The 18,604-nt window shown below is 31.3% G+C and overlaps 1 protein-coding gene across 2 annotated transcripts in view; it reads right to left on the bottom strand.

Annotated features, from left to right (window-relative positions):
- The window catches only part of FIG4 (polyphosphoinositide phosphatase FIG4), a 136,075-nt gene that overhangs the window by 49,177 nt on the left and 68,294 nt on the right, over nucleotides 1-18,604 (bottom strand). For both annotated transcript variants that reach the window (XM_085821610.1, XM_085821614.1), the window contains exons 8-10: nucleotides 15,767-15,895; nucleotides 9,738-9,838; nucleotides 1,747-1,909 (exon numbers count right to left, since the gene is read on the bottom strand). In XM_085821610.1, the coding sequence (XP_085677736.1) occupies nucleotides 1,747-1,909; nucleotides 9,738-9,838; nucleotides 15,767-15,895 (393 nt within the window). The remainder of the gene's footprint in view (nucleotides 1-1,746; nucleotides 1,910-9,737; nucleotides 9,839-15,766; nucleotides 15,896-18,604) is intronic.

The following is an 18,604-nucleotide window of genomic DNA, read 5'->3' as shown; positions in this document are numbered from 1 at the left end:
GTTTGAGAAACTGACACAATAAATATTAAGACAAAATGTATAAGAATGTGATGAAACCCCAGCAAAATAACGCAGAATTATATTATTTTTTGAGGAAAAAAGCTATGTTACATTTACTCAAAATGTAAATTATTATTCTTTAAAAAAAATCTCAAGTTTGAATTTTCCTTAACTTTACACTCAAGTTGGCAAGCTTCATTTAAAGTTTATTGTACTTTTCACTCTAGAGGATTCTATAATTCTCCTATGGATTCTATCACGTCTCATTTTTAAAACTGCTTATCCACAGATTTCAGTTATGTTGAAATGTTACTGATAAATATTCTGTCTCATTGCAATCCATTTGAACAGAGAATACAACTGTCTCTCTTACTTCTTTCTGCAGTGGATCTATATTAATGCCACTCTCGAATATTCAATGAGTGATTTTGCAGAAAGATATAAATGTTAAAGGACTGAAAACTTTTTTGTCTCCTAAATATCCTGAAAATGTTAACGCACAGTTGAAAAATGCACCAGCATTTATTTCATAATTTTTTTTTTTTTAGCCCAAGTCTTGAATGCAGTGTCGAAACGGCAATTTGCGTTGAATAAACAACCTTTCACTTTTCAAACTGTTGCCTCCAAATATTATAGCCCTAAAGAAATTAAATAATGAAGAATCTGCCTGAATGCATGCATGTTTCTCACACTATGAAAAATCAATGATACCTAAAGCCATCAAATTTTGAATAACGTAGACCTTTATCTGAACATGGGCATTTGGAAGCCTGATTTTTGAATTTCAAATTAGTTTTAACTTTTTTATTAAAAATTTAATAATAAGAAGAAATTTTTTATTAAAAACTCGATGATTTCAAGCAAGCACTGGCAACGCTGTATAGAATAAAACATTTTTATTGCCAGCTCGCAAAACGTCTATCGGAAAGTTTAAAAGATATGACGTTTTTATATATTTTGCGATTTTGCTGTTGAATCCAATTTTATGTGATGTAAAAGCCAAGAACTTGATATTTCATAAATAAAGTAACCATAGTAAATGCTAACAATAAAATGAAAAAAAAAAAAAAAAAAACGTTTTGTAGAGCCATCTCATTAAGAAAACTAAAATTGTTATGATGAACTGAGAAAAAACAGAGGGATAAGAACAGAAAAATGTATGCCAACACTGAACTGGGCATCGGGAATTCGAAACACATACTGTTATGCTGTTTTTAAAATTTTTGCAATTTTGTTGTTGAATTGTATATTGCATAAGTGCGAAGAAAATTATGCTTAATAATAAAGCTAAAAAGATATATTATTATCATTAGAGATGATTGTACCGAGATACATAAAGTGAGAAACGCTCTCCAAAGTATAAGATTTTATTTGGAGTGGGAGGGGATTATGTATTCTACTGGTTACCGCCATAAATTTTGTTTTACACCCATTAATCGTAAGCTCAATGTCTCTGGCTGCAGCCTCTATAGAAATAAAAGTCTCCACAACCACCTGTTTACATTTAAAGTTTTTATTAACACCTATATTCAAGTGTTCATATGTTTATTGAAAATGCTCAGATCACATATCAAAAACTGAAATCATGCAAACGTAAGCCATACTGAAAAATCTTCAGAACAGCACCTGGAGATAACAATGTTTCATAGATTGCTAAACAAAACCTTTTTGAAAGGATTAATGGAAAAGTACTTATGCTATTTTTAATAAAAATGATTAAAAAAGTGAAACAAAAAGTTAACTTACATGTAATAGGTGGTTTAGGCACCATTTTCGACACATCCTGTGACCACTGTGACGGTATGGAACCTCTCATCTGCACAAAGGACGTAAAGCGACCAACATTCAAAGAGGATATGGTAGAATCAAACACTATCTGTTCAGTTTCCACTTCATTCGCAACATCTCCCTAAAATCAATTACAGATAAAATTTTCAAACCGTCTTTTGAAAAAATTTACATAAATATTTGTTATTCTATACCAGAAATTTTTAAAACTCCTGGTGAGCGAAATTTCTCTATTGCGACAAGGTGAACAAAGATTACATAAATCAAAATCTCATATTCCACCTCCGATTCTCAAATAAAATTTTTATTAAATATTTTTAATAATATTCTATAAATTACATCACATCCACTGCTCATCACTGTAATATGTCAGTATTTTTCATTTTTTTTTTTTTTTTAATCTTTTGAAAAAAAAATTATATTTCAGGTGAACAAACACTACCTAAAATTCTGATAGTTTCTTATTAATTAGATACAACATTATTTCATGATATTATAGGAATAAGGAATGCAATACATTGCTAACGACAGTGGCAAGAAAAATTAAAGGAAAAATCATAAAAAAGATGCTTTATGTTGTAGAGTCCAGGTGGGTGAACATCTATCTGAAATTGGAGTAGCAGGAAACTACACAAGAGAAGGGTTAAAATACCCCTTTTTAAGTCTTTTGAAAATTTACAATGCGTCAACTCGACGCTAACAAACTTCGCCTCTGCTTGGGCTGTAACTGAAAATCCCGTAATTAAACTAAAATTTGAAGATATTAACAAAGAATTTTGAAGATATTACACCTAGACTACAGGACTTAGTGAGGTCCCGTAACTTAAACCCCCTTCAAAGCTAGTGGCAGCAGATAAATGCAATTAAGCCACTTGAACCAGCAATAATCAAACATACCTACGGCAGAGACAACAAGATATATACTGGTAGAGAGCTTATTGCAACCTCCAACCGGTTCCAACATTAGTGTCACGTGACTGCTGGTCGAATTCCGAAAGTCCGGAAATACTTTACATTCATTTCTATGGGACGAAAGACGCCTGCTCTGCTTTGTCACATAAAATTTAAGGAAAAATGGTTATCCGCTGCATCGCTTATGGATGTAAAGAAAGTTTTGTAAAAGGGGGACCTGTAACCTTTCATAGCTATGTTAAAAACTGCATGATTTATTATTTTATTTCCAGTATTTTTGTCATTTTCTCTGTTGAATTGGTTGGAAAGTTTCAACCATATTGTATAAGAAAATTGCCGCTGTATGTGACATTTTCAGCATGTATTAATAGCATCAAAATGTAATAAATACTGTGACATTATTTACTGGAATCACCTTTTACAAATAATTGCATTTTATGTTTTTTTTCCGTGTACTCCGTTGAAATAGAAAGCTGCGCCAATTGGCGCTAACCTTTTTTCGCCAAATCGTATGCGTTTTGGTTTCATAAACAAGTACTGCCTGCGATTAAAAAAAAAGAAAAAAAGAAAGAAAGAAAGAAGAAAAATGCTATTATTATTAAATTATTGAGATAAGATTGTGCGATATGTTTACTTTGTTAAAAAAAAAAAAAAAAAAAAAAAAAGCTAATTCAAAATCTATAAATGAGCTGAAAATTTGTATACTAGTATATCTTAGCTAATAATGCATGAATAAATCCTAAATTTTTTTAATTTAAGCTAATGCATAAGAATGATCTGGTAAAGCAGGAATAAAGTGGCAGTGAATTCGAACTTACCTAACATTATTAAGTACAAGGAATAAAATGGTATTAACTCCTTAATGTCAACAGATTGCCTATACTTAAAAGTGCCATCTATTTATAAATTAATCATCTCAATATTTGATTGCAGAGTTTTTGTTTTCGTAGTAATATTTGTTTAATTTAAAATTTTTTAAAAACCTTTTCCTTTAAAACTATTTTTTAGCAACATAAATATATCATAACTATAGAATTTTCTTTAATTTATAATGAGGATTAAGTGTGTATTAAGATTTTTAGTAGGAGTTAAATTTTAAAAAAAATTCTTGAAAACAGGCCTTAACTTTTTGTTGCATACAAACAGTATATATATATATAGTTTGTCAAAAAAAAAAAAAAAAAACCCATCAAAACTATATCTGAGTGAACTTTTGCAGGTTTGAATGAGGCTTTCATCATTATATCTTTACTAGTTTTTACTTTCTATCTCAATATTTGATTGCAGAGTTTTTGTTTTCATAGTAATATTTGTTTAATTTAAAATTTTTTAAAAACCTTTTCCTTTAAAACTATTTTTTAGCAACATAAATATATCATAACTACAGAATTTTCTTTAATTTATAATGAGGATTAAGTGTGTATTAAGATTTTTAGTAGGAGTTAAATTTTAAAAAAAATTCTTGAAAACAGGCCTTAACTTTTTGTTGCATACAAACAGTATATATATATATAGTTTGTCAAAAAAAAAACCCCATCAAAACTATATCTGAGTGAACTTTTGCAGGTTTGAATGAGGCTTTCATCATTATATCTTTACTAGTTTTTACTTTCTATTCATAAAATCTTTTTTTTTTTTTTCTTCTTTTCTGTGAAACAATCAGTTTTATTTAAGCCCTGTATTTGTTAAAATAAAAGCATATATTTTTAATTTGTAGTTTGTATTTTATTAACACTGTTTTATGTATTTATTTTTTAAAAGTAATATCACATTCTTTATATATCTATAAAGATTTCCATGGTTTTACAAGCTAACTTTTTTTTAAAAAATTTATATTATCTCAAAAAAAAAAAAAAGTTTCATAACTCAAATTTCCCATATCAGAGCCTTATATAGGGTACTGTACTTCATAAAGTTATTCATGTAGTATATAATAATGTGCAGTTTCTATATTTCAGCCAAATTGTGTGTTTTTGTTTTAAAAAGCTCATTACTTATTCACATATCAAAAATAGGAAATTTGGAATATATTTGACTACCAGTTTGATTAGGTGATTTTTGGTATTTGTTCCTGATGTACTTTAGAAAAAATAATTTAAATAAATAAAAAATAGCATTAATCCACTTAAATCCACTTACTTTATAGTAAATACTATATTTAAATGCACATTTTTGTAATGTGTTCATTTAATTGGGATACAGGAATAAAATCATGTTTGAATTTATAATTCAGAAAGAAAATTTTATTTTGGAAATGTACATTTTACAGCTGATGTGCAAAATATGAAATCTTACTAAATTTAATGTATAGCAGCATACAGGTAAGGCAGTAGCTTCCAAGCTTGCGTGAAATTATTTTCTGGACATTGCTAAGCTTATAAGCACTTTAATATGCAAGTAACTGAAAAAAAATTGGCATTTACAATCAGTGAAAGATCTTTTTAAAACTAAAAATTTTATTTACTATCGTAAATTTCCAAAATGCAAGTACTATATGTAACACTGATAGGTCAAAGGTAAATGAAATTGTTCCAAAAACTATTTCTGACTTTAAATTAAGTAAAAGGAACTACTCTGATATGCGCCCTCAAGTTGCCAAATTTCTCGGCAAAAATATTTGGCGAGAAACTTCACGCTGCCATATTACTATCTAAATTTTTTGTCTACATTTTGAACTTTTAGCCTAAAATGTCTCCAAAAGCGTGGTTTTCGCACATGCAAAAACTACGTTTTGAACACACAATTTAGCTAAAAATCCGAAACAAAAAGCAAAAAATTTAGATAGCAAAAACGTGAAGTTTCTAACCAAAAATATTTGACAAGAATCCATGTACACAGCGACATGTTTTAACTTAAAAAAACATCTACGAATTGCACAATGTAGGCAACGAACGAATCTACAAACTACACAGACCTCGCTTTAATAAATTAACATAACAACAATAAATTTCAAAGAATACCATGTACACAGCATCCTGTTTAAACTTTAAAAAAAATTATACGAATTGCACAATTTAGGCAAGGAAGGAATCTACGATCTACGCACTCCTCGCTTTAATAAAATAACATAACAACAATAAATTTCAAATAATACCATGTACACAGCGTTCTGTTTCAACTTTAAAAACATCTACGAATTGTACAGTCTAGACACTAAACAACAAAATAAACTAAAATAAATTTCAAACAATTTAAAAAAACAACAATAACGACAGAAATTCATACTAAAGAACCAATGAACATAACATTCTACAAAATAAGAACAAGGATAAAATAAAATGCACTTACCATGAATTAATGCGTTTTCGAATAGCAGAAATATAAATTTCATACCGCCTTTAACATGCCGCCACGTAATCACTATCGTATTTACATAACAGCCAGACACACTATCCAGAAAATTTATACTATGGTTCACAAATAAATAAAATCACAAATCCCTACTTCTATCATGCACTGCCATTAAAAATAATCTCCCAGACCCTCTTTCCATAGTTCCAAATACCCACTAACCCTCAACAGGATAGCCACAATCATATTTCCTTTTGCCGAACTTCAATTCAACAACTACCATTTTATCTTTCCCTCCCATCTTCTCAGACACAGAGGCGAACCAACGAGCTCCAGCGAAAGATTTTTCAACGTCAACAGGGTTGCCATAGAACACGCAATCGAGCCAAAAACCAGCACAGAACATATATCGCCACATTTGGTGAAATTAGGGCGTATATTAGAGTTGTACCAAGTAAAATTATGTTTACTTCAATATAAGAAAGTAAAATATTTTTCTGTAATAAGATTTCAGTATAATTTATCTTTTTGTATCATAAACTATATTATAAGTTTGGATAGTAATAGTTTATAGTTCCAGCTGAAAGTCAACAGTCTGTAAGTATATATTTCATGAATAGCATAAATACATATATTACAATGTGATTTTCTTTTCTCTTTAGGATGCAATGCATTAAAAATAAACGAGATTTTTTTACCTTCTCAAATATTATAACAGTAGTGCAATTAATTTTTAAACGTTATTCAAAATTAAAGTTTCCTCTCAATTTTTTATTATTTATTTTAGATTTTCTTCCTAAAATTATTTAACCTAAACATCTTAAACAATGGTGCAAATAATTTAAAGCGATTATTAAAAATATAGATAAAATATTCAGGAAAAAAGGGGTTAAGTTATATCTAAAAATAATTGTAAAAAATCGAATAACCTAATTTGAGGCTGTTGTCTGCTGACTGCCAGCAAACGGAAATAAAAAGCACTACCTGCCATATCAAAAGCGCACCAAACTGGCGATAAACAGCCTAAGCTATCACTTCCCAAGAGCATAAGTCACGTGGTATATGCTGGAGACACCCTAGCAGACGAATTTTCTGTGGGTGAGCCGTCTACCTGTTATATGAAGTCGTTGGGCAGAGACAGCGGCTAGAGCCTAACTCTCTCTTTCTTCTACCGAAACTCGGCTTTTAACTACTTCTTTCCAAGTAGAAAATTTGCATTTGTTCACACGCGCTACAACATTTACCTATTCTGGAACTGACAGTTAGGGGAATGAAGGCTTATAGGAAAGTTTAAAATAAAACTTTAAATTATTAATTAAAATAAATATAAATCTCTACAATGTTAATTTTATGAAGTCTGATGGAAGGTAGTCGATCAGTAGCTCAAAGTCATCACTATCAGGTAGACCAAGCAGATTTATTCTTGCTACACAGAAATACCGAAATTTTTGCATCTGTTCTTCCAGCGCACGGGCATAGGAATATAAAGAGCTTTAAATTTAAATTTCCAGGATTATATGAATAAGTGGATAAAATTTTTACATGTGAAAGGTAAAATATGTTGTTGCAAAAGCATTTGACAGATTGTGAGAACTGGAGTGCATTGGAAGAACAGAGACTAGGTCTGTAAAAGCCTAAAAGTAGCTAAAAGTGCAATTTCAGGAATTTAAAAATGGCTTCAACAGACTGGTGAGGTATGAAGACAACCAATTCAAGGTTGAAAACATGCCAAAACTAACTCTTGGGACTATTATTTAGCAACAACTGATAAAAGAACTAGACTACAGACATTAAGACCAGATTACAAGAATTAGTTCACTATGCCTACAGGAACTCAACTATCCAGATATACCATGAGTGAGAAACTGCCTAAAAAGGGGGCATATGCAAGGAAACCAATAAATTGTGTTCCATAACTCAGGTTATGAAGTGTGCTTGGTTGATCATTGTGCAAATATCATTGTGATAAGAGTACCATGAACTGGAGCCAAAGTCTCTGGCCTTACTTCTGTTTGAAAGTTATTCGGTTACAATTTGATGACAGCAAAACACATGCAATAAGCCAGAAAATGTTCATGAAAGGCCTCCGTATGAAGGCTGGGGAATTATACCATGGTAGGCATCATTTTGAATGGTGGCATTGACCTTCATATGTTAACTAGTCCAACAATGAAATGAATGCTGAAACATACAGAGATAAGATTCTTGATCCTTATACCAAATTCTTTAGAGGTGCACTTGATAATAATGTCATCCTAACAGACAATAATGTTTGTCCCCCATTAAGGTGAACTACCAGCCAATTACCCTAACAGCAAAGAAATCCAGAGGATGGAGTGGCACACATATTTTCCACATTTAAATGCAATAGAACACATGTGGGACACAATGGTCACTTGCATCACTGAAGCTTCCATCCCACTATTCAGAACTTCAAAGCATTATTTCTTTATTAATAAACTTTGTTTTTGCATAAATTCCTGTACCTTCAATGGCATTTTGCTAACCCTTACCTGTTTATAGTTTCTGCCTCCATCAGCAGCAAATACTGTAAGCTACACTTACTTATCACTGTTAAGTCAATGCTTAGCTGTTTAAGTGAAGAAAGAGTAATAAACAAAATTGATGTACTGAAAGAACAGATATTAAAAATGCAGCGAGGAATGTCTCTTTTTACACCCACACACATACAACAAAACAAGCCAACAAAAAAACTTGGAAGAAAACATAGATAAGGGCTACAGAAATGCCCCCAGAAGTGTTTTGTTGCCAAAATTATGGACAACCAGGTAAGTACTTAAAAACGTTTTATGCCAAAATGAAATGGCTTCTCATTGGTTCAACTTTTTGGCCCACTCATTACACATATGGTTAAATGATTTATATTTCAACATATTTCAAGTTTTTTTTAAACACTACAATATATATACAGTGGAATCTCGAGATACGAGTTTAATTTTGTTTGAGTATTGAGCTTCTACAGTGAATTTTTCGTATCTAGAAACAAACTTCCCCGTTGAAAATAATGGAAATCCAGTTAATATGTTACGCACCCCTAAAAATATATTTTCCTAAAAAATAACACTGGTAAATAATACCTGGTGTTCTTTGGAAGAAGGTCCAAGTACAGATTCTTAGCACAAATGATAGCTTTCAACACTGAATCGCCTTTTAACTGCTTCTCGTTAATTCACACCAACAACAGTTTCTAAACTTCTTCTAGGGGTTTTGGACGGTGCTTGGAAGTAACGGTAACTCCTTTGATCACAATTTCTTCCTTCTTCTTCAGAATAATGCAGATCATCGATGACAAACTGCTATTAAGTCTTCGCCAGTTCTGTCACTCTTACACCGCGCTTATGTTTATCTATGATTTTCTTTCTTACTTTCAACGGCCATGGCTTCCTTCTTTTTCTTTGCAGTACTATCCGAGCCAACAATCTTCTTGGGAGGCATCGCGAAATAATTATTTTCCCATTAAATGTAAAAAGCAATTAACTCACAAGCACACAAACAAGTAGATCAAAGAATACTGAGTGATCTGACGAAGGGATTACCTGAGTCGAGCAGGATCGGGAAACGCACAATGCATGCCAACAACCCAGCTCGTTACTTGAATCAATGCTCGTATTTAAAGATGAATTTTTTGCTCATACTTTCCTCATATCAGGAATTTTGCGTATATAAAGGTGCTCGTATCTCGAGGTTCCACTGTATGGGTGCATTCATAATGTCCAAGTCCTTACTTTATCATTAGCTCCTCTTTTAAGAAACCTGGTACCTGCAAATTTTTGAGAACGTCGAGCAATAAGAGTTAAATACACTGAGTGCCCATAAATACAAAGATCTGATATATGTTAAAGTTTCAGTACTGCACAAACATTTAAAATGATTTTGCAATAACTAGTAGTAGATTATTATTAAAGTGAATGCCAGATATCTCCACTCAAAGCTTTCATCTTATCATCTACCAAATAAAGTAACAGCAAACCTGTATCAGGAAAATATCATGTATCAGCTTTTTGATAATACTTCTATCAAAATGCATTATTGAACAGCAGTGTGTTCCAAGAGTGTTTAATGATATAATATAAATACAAATTAGTTAGACACACACAATATCAATATATATATATATATATATATATAGGTAAGAAAATTACAAAATATAATTTAAATTAGCAATAGGCCCTTAATGCTTAATTTTAATTTGATATTTCCCCTCTCTATTCTAAAAATTATAATATTTCTCTGCACTGTGTCATTTCAAGATTAATTCATGTCATATGACACTTACATAATGCTGACGATGTAAACAAAACTAAAACTCAAACAGTCAATAATAATTTTACAATAGCATTGATTCTACAATCAAATGCATTGAGAACTGAAACTAACTCATTTTGAATGAAGATTTCAGCCTGAATACAGGTCAGTTGCTTTCTACATTTTGGCTTAGTTGGATTGCTGCTTGCTGCTCTCTTCTTACTGCAAAGCTACTAAAATATAAAAGCTTTGAAATAGGAATGAGTAGCTACGAAGTTGTCTGTGGCCACAACATTTATTTATTTATTTAAAGATGAATATTTAATCTGCATCAGCTGCCCATGTTGCTCTTCATTATGGACAAACATCTATGAAATGCAGCATCCAGTTATGCTGTCAATGATTCAACATCATTACATATAAGTTGTTCATATACTGGGTGATTCAAAACTAGAGGAACAAACTCTAAAATGGGTAGATGACCTAGAATAGCATACCCATGCAGAGTCACAAATGGAATCCTAATGAGACAGGAGGGATATCAGGGGTTGTTGCAGAAAAACAGTCAACAGCCACCCACAGAGGTTTTAGTATGAAAAATATGAATACATTGTGATAGTAAATTTATATTTAAAGACCATAATTTCAGAATAAGTCATGAACTTCCCGATTACGAAGTTGCCTGAAGTTTCCTAGCTACGTGCATGGTTCTGATCTATAGTTCTACATGTTTGAGGGTGCATGTTATCTACTTGAGGGCCCTATTCACCAGAACTGTAGCTGGATTGAAGCATTACCCATTTCAAGTGCTAACTGCATATGGAAAGCCTGGAACATTTCACCAACATAGAAATGGTGCACATGCACTTTGTGTATGGTGAAGTTCACTGCAAGGAAAGGAAGGGCTGCAGCATGTTTGCATGCCGAGCAGTACTCAACATACATTAAACTACTATATTTGCAAATTTGCACCATAACCTGCCTGAATATAGGAAATTCTGTAAGCATAAGACAAGGCAGCAAATGATACATACACCTGCCTTAGAAGATGAGATATTATGTTCAAATATAACAAGCTCCTAGAACAAGCACACAAACCATGGCTAGTGATATTGCTGCATCTCCCGCTGCTCTGCGGCAGTCGAGGGGGAGGGGAGGAGCCGCGGCGCGCAATGAGTTGGAAGTTGATCTGTCAGCAATATCCTTATCTTCAGGGCAGATGTTTTTATTTTCTTTGGCTTATAATTCCTTACTAAATGTAGTATTTCATCTCGATGTACTCCGTCTTTGATATGATTTAAATCAAATTCCTCGTCATTATAATTCGCTTCCGATAGTGAAGAAAGTGACACAGAGGTTATTGAAAACAAAAAAATTTCGATTGACGAATTAGTCAGTATTCTCGACACAGCAATTATAGGACCTGAACAGCGGAACTTTGTAACTGAACAAGAAATTATGTCTGTTTATAGAATTAAAGAGAAAGTATTATCACATAAAACGAAGCAACTTAAACAACTTAGATTGAAAGAAATGTAATAATAAAGTAAACAATAAATATTAAGCTTTTAAACTTAATAAAGTAAACAAAAAAATATTAAGCTTTTTTTTTTTTTTTTTTTGTAAATTTTGATACTCTTTAGATCATAATTGTTCTTTATTTCATAAATTACTGTATTATGAATTATATGCATTCCATCTTACCAGATTTAAACTGATGATCTATAATCCGGAATCGCCAAAGTCCCGACGAGTCCGGATTAACGACTTTTGACTGTATTATGAATTATACGTATATTTTAACAAGTAGATAGGCTATTAAAAACTATAAAATTTATTATTGCTCCTAAATCTCTCAGCTTTTTCAGCAATATATTTGAAAAATAAATTAAAATCTTATGTCATATCAAATTGTAACACTTTGTACACTGGCCGCATAGATAAATTAAAGAACGTGTAGCTCACGCAATGAAAGTATCTTTCAGTGTCACTTTAGATAATAAATCTATACAAGGGTTATTCTGAAAATCTTAAGAATTTGTATTAATATTGGTAATTATCAAAATCATTTCCATAAAATTTTCTCAAAAGAATCTCTCTTGAAATTAATACAGCTTTTCATCCTTTTAAACATTTATTAAACACTGCTTTTATTAATTGCCTGTAAGCTTTCAGGTGAGTCAAATATAATCCAGGACAGAAATAAGAAGTCACAAGAAGCTAATTCTGGTCTATAAGGTGGATGATCAAGATTTTGAATTCCTAATCCCTTAAAACTGGTATTTATTCTTTTTGAGTGAATTGTTGCATTGTGATAATGCAATAAAATACCTCACAAATCCTATTTCTAAATGTCTAATTCTTATTTTTAAATTCATCAGGAAAGTATATTGCGATACACAATTTGTTAGTCACTGTTCTTTGATTTTCTAGCATCACGATTTCAACTATACCCACATTCACCCGAAAGAAGTAAGTGCATACCATTTTTTTTCCAATACATAACCCTATTGACTTTGGTGAAAAGATTTTCTTCAAAAAACTTTCCATACTGTAGCTAAATATTTGAAAGAACAAGGATTAATAACTTCATGAAAGAACAAGGATTAATCACTTATTGTTATGCAAAAAATCACTTCTGATAGGCCTTTTTCATTGCACTACCAGGCAATAAGGAATCCAATGACTGCAAAAATTTGCAATTTCAAGTTTTTTTATGCAGAATATTTCTAAGATCTTCCAATACAACATTTACAGCGTCTTGAACAATTTACGGTGTCATCCAGCATAAATTACATGCTTGCTTTCTTTTAATATATACAGCACAGATATAATAGTTATCTTTAACTTGCAAAGAATATTGCTCCCTTCTGAATTTATCAAACTATCTCTAAATTGTGGTTTAGGAAGAAAAAGATCTCATAAAAGCACTACATACAGCATTACAATCCTTGGTGTTCATTTAACGTTTTTGGTGTTCATTTAACTTACAATCCTTGGTGTTAATTAAGCTTTAAAGTTCAAGAAAATTACAGCATGAAAATATTTAGAATTGAGCTACACAGTGATCCATAACTATGCATCAATTAGACAAAAACAAAATGGTCTTTTGCCACATAAATTTGCTCTAAATAGTCTTTCAAATGTTCTCTCCACACAAAACACAAGGCATTTTATGAAGCAGGTGTTTCATAGCTGTCATTCTCAAAGCTTTCAGTGTAACACACATTCTCCAGTAGCATAATATAATGTAATGGCCTACAAAATTTGAAAACACTCTACTGAAAATATTTCAAAATATCAGAAATTTATCTTTAGTCAGAAACCTTCAAATATGCTTTCACAAAGCATCCGAAATAAATGAGAATCCACCAGATGCTATTTATGCAACTGAAAAGGATGCCAAGCTGTTGCACAAAATCATCAGAATAGATGAATAACAGTTCCTTTTTATAATCTTCAGATTAAATATCAACCTTTTACATAAAAGTATCCAATATTTCAGATTATATTTTTAAAACTACCATCCAAGTCGACTGCTCAAAACAGAAGAAAGTAGAAATGCCAACACATCCAACTATCTGCAGATGCCTTAACAGAGAAGCTATCAGTGTAAAAAGCTTTAGATATTACACAGCTATGGACCAGGTCCTTCAACACAGTGTTTCACCAGTTCTTGCTCTAATTTGTTTTGCTTAAAGTATGCTTGGCACTATCTGTCTGCATTCTTCATTTATATCACACCAACTTGCTATTTCTTTTTACTTCCTTGTACTGCAATCTCGAAAAAATTTGGGTATCATATTTCAAGGAAAATATCCTATTCAACCGCTTTCGAAACCATTTGAATTATGGTTTTGCATGACATCTGTACATATCGACAGAATAAAGGACTGTTTTCGCCAAAAACGATTGTAAAATAGATTTAAAATGGATTTAGAAGATTTTTTTTTCCTTGATGTTGGTATGTACGTATGTATATATGTATCTCGCATAACACAAGAACAATTGTTCTTCAGTTATGAAAGATACATATATTACTATTGAATGTTGAAATTTTGCATATGGGACTGCTACAGCATGTAGTTGTGCACCTACCTATTTTGCTGCAATTGCCTGCGGCTGCACCAATCATATATAAATATATACATATATATTCCCACTCTGTTACCTGGTTCTCTGAGCTTAGTTTTCGTTCTTATATGTTAGTAAATTGTGCATTTTTTGCTTTAAAAGTAATTGAATTATGTAGTTTTTATGTTCTGGTTATGGTTTTTGTACCTTTAGTTATTCTGCATGGAACTGTTGTAGAATTATCAACAATTTAAAAAAAAATAAGTGTAGAGTGAAGCCTAAGGAACTGCTAATTGTTTACATTTGAACGCAGTACAATAGTGAATTCAGTTTCTGCACTTTCAATGTCTTTTTGTCGCGTGAGACCAAAAGTAAATTTTCAGTTTTGTGGACTGATCTGCCTTCTTACCCGTTAACAGAATTGCTTGCTTTTGAGTAGAAACTCTAATTTTAACTGCAAAAATTGTTGTTTTTAACTGTATTTGGTGTTTTATGTTTTTTCTGTATTTTAGAATTTTTAATGAAGATGTTTTGAGATTTTAAGTATTTTTGCTTTGTCGCTACGTGAGAACTGAATTAATTGAATCAGAAATATATCTCTCATGAAAGTCAACGAAATACGTTCAAATGAAATGCAGCAAAAAAATGTGTATAATTTAATACGCCATACAAAGAAGTGATGTGGTGTTCACATCAGATTTTTTCAGAGATAAACACACAATTAAAGAAAAAAACACATATTGATGAGAGATGTTTAGTTTAAAATTCATAAAGGAAATAGGATATGCACTATTTACAGAAGTGATTTTGAACAGTAGCATCAAATCCTTGTTAACTACATCAAAGAAGTCAATAGAAACTTATTTATACTGACAGCGGATATAAGAAGAAAGACCGTGTGATAAAGACGCTGAGAAAGTACCTTTGAAGGATGCTGAAACACTAAAGAAATGCACAGAAATGTTTAGAAGAGTTATAAAAGCACAGGCACAACTATATACTGCAGAAGAACAGATTTGCAATTTGGATATGTTTAATGGAATATCAAAATCAGCAAACCTGGCAACAATGCAAACAATTCTAGAATGTTTTGCTAGTAAAACATTTAAAAGTTGTGGTAGCCAGATCTACATTCTTCTCTTAAATGTTTCTATTAAAGAAACATAACTGTTTTTTCTTCCTAGAAAGGGAAAACAAAAACTTTAGCCATATGTATGTTATAGTCAAATGTATATTGAATTTCCAATACATTACTAATTTAAATGATAATTAATATTTTGGAATTTTAATTTTAAATGAACAGAAAATATCTGATTTATTTGATGGCAACATGATAACTCTCTCATATTTATACATAAAACTTGTGCAAAGGATTATGAGATTCATGATTAGCCTGCTGACATTCCAAATTAATTATTACACAATAAAAGGATACTAGCTTGTCCAACAAAACCATGTGTAATATATAATAGCCAATCAGGATGTAAATCAACCTGTTCCAGCAGATAGGAATTCCAGACAAACCTCCAATGAGGTTTCACTTTGACACCATATATAACTTGACCTACAGAAATAAAAGGAAGCACGCAAAATTATTCTGCAGTAAAAATTATAAAAGTATTCAGTACTTCCTTACTAAAGTGGCCACTGAATAAGCCTTCAGCAAAATTTGAAATTTGCGTTATCATTTGAGTTTGCCAATTTTGCCAAGTGGGTGGTCGCTTTAATAAGGAAGTAAATTGTTCTATTAAATGTTCTTTTCAGGGCTGACTGAAAATCTTAAAGAAAACCTTTTTAATTTTCAATATAAGATGAGGCAATTCTGTATTAGGTCTTGTTAAGGTAATCATTGATATACTGAAGTTGAAGAGCCATGGTTTTTTATACTTGTTCACAGCAAGTGAAAGCAAATAGTACATTTTGACATTGTAGATACGGAAGATATCTCTGTGAAAGTACAGGAGAGATATATTTGAATTTTTCATTCATCTTGGGTAGAGAAGGAATGAAATACCTGAAACACACTCATATGTAGACCTTGCACAAAAAAAAAAAAAAAAAAAAAGGGGGGGACAGTTATATATCTTTCATTCTCCTGAACTGATTGTCGAAATTTAGCTTGCATTTTCCATGTCTCGAAAGCGCGACTTAGGATATATATTAGATTCATATATAGGATTGTTCTAATGTAGATATTTTGACACAAAATCAAATTTTTTACCAAAATAACATACCTAATTTTTTCCATATTTCGATTCCATGAGTCAAATTATGACAAAGTGCCAAGTTTTGTATCAATCACATGAGTGGTTTTTTAAAAATTAATCTTCAAAATTTTAGCTCCTCTGTGTTAATTGAATTTGGTATATATTTATTAATATATCTTTTTTAATTAAACTTATCTGATTCTTCCTTTCGCATTTTGAAATTTTAAGTTCATTCCGAATAAAATTTAAACATTCTTTAGGATTTTTTTTTAAAATTTGTACTTTAAAATAAAATAATATGTATAAGTTTTTCAAAAAAATTTTTTGATTTATAACCTATAAAGTTTTTACCATCATCTTAGAGTAGATGTATTTCTAAGCATACAAGCAAAAAAATTAGAGGTTTTTATTCAAATTTTCCTGCAATATATGTGAATTTACATTCTGGCATGTTTTGAAGATCGGCATATTTGTTATGAGTGATATTAACACCAAAAGTGCTTTACCAATTTCGTCAAAATTATTTGAAAGTACGAACAATGCACCATTTTTCTGCTCATGCACAAAGAAAAAAAGAAAAAGAAATTTGATTGCTATAAATTAAGAAGTTCGGCAAGTGAATTATTTTTGGCACAAACTGAAAAAAGTGCGCCAAGATAAATTTTTCATGGTATGTTTCTCACCAAATTTTACAAAATTTGATAATTGGGCATAATTTGAGTCATAGAATCGAAATAAAAAATTGGCATGTTATTTGAGAAAAAGTCCTATTTTGTGTCAAAACACCTATGTTAGAATAATGCTATATATAAACCTAATATATATCCTAAGTTGTGCTTTTGAGACACGGAAAATGCAAGTTTAGTTAGGATTGGTCCAGTAGAATGGGAGATATAGAACTGTCCACCTTTTTTCTTGTGTGTGTGTGTGTGTGTGCAAGGTGCATGTGTATGATGGTGAAAACTCAGTTGTACTGCAGTATTCTAATACTACAGTCACGCCAAAGAGGTTAATACAAAGTGATTAATAGCATATTCTGGCAGGCCATACACTACAGTTACAGAAACCAATTCTATCAAAGCGTAGTCAGATAGCAAATGATAACTATTATATATAATGAACTAATTATGCATTCATCAGAAAGGACTAAAAGAACACATTTGCTCCAGAAACAAGAGTTTTAACTACAGAGCAATGCTTCGCTGCATGTTGCTACCAGGCATTGGCAGAATTGGCTGAAATTGGAGGGACAGCACTAGAATACCTCCCAGATAATGCCAAGTGCTAGATCTGGACATTCTCAACACTGAACGGTCACTTGCAAGTAAATAAGTTCTCTTCACATAAAGATGAAGGAAACACCATGTCAGCAGTGTTCAAAGAGATACCACAAAATCATCTATTTCACGTTTTTGAATTCTTCATAAAATCCTGTAAAAATGCATTTCGCTGTGAAAGATTTTACTTTGAAAAAATATGAAGAACCATGATATCACCTGATTTTGAATTAAAAAAATATTAGATTTAAAACTTTTCTATCAGCTTACATACAGTCTATAATTCTGTAATTTTAAAAATATATAATCAGCATTAGATAAGATAATGGAAGTTGATCATTGAATAACAGATCACTAGGCTTCTGTAGGCCTAGAAGAAAAGGATTCTATGCCTATGCCTGTAGGCCTAGGCTTGGAAGAGGGAAAATAACTGAGTATGCATAAAATACTATTAAAATATTTCTATATTTACTACATTATTATGTTTCTACATTTATTTAAAACACATAAATTTACACCAAAAACACTTCATTATGTGCCTGTCTACTACAATTATTCCAATGAACCCATAAATTCCCTCATCAACAGTGATTAAAACTGTCAGATTCTGAAAGATGTACATAATGCTCTCAAGTAAAATGACTCAGTTTGATCACAAAGCAATCCGTTCCTATAAAATAATGGATTCTGCACATAGCCCACTGCATAACTAGCTCTTTATAGGAATTCACCTGGAGTTACTGGCTCTTTACATTCTGGACATTGATTCAAGTGATTTTCACTTGGAAC

This window comes from Stegodyphus dumicola, chromosome 1 (assembly GCF_044657685.1).
Source record: "Stegodyphus dumicola isolate Sdum_Otavi_A_Nest chromosome 1, ASM4465768v1".
In the NCBI taxonomy this organism is placed as follows: Eukaryota; Metazoa; Arthropoda; class Arachnida; order Araneae; family Eresidae; genus Stegodyphus; species Stegodyphus dumicola.
Note: the sequence above shows the minus strand (reverse complement) of the source record. Positions and strands in the feature narration are given on the sequence as shown.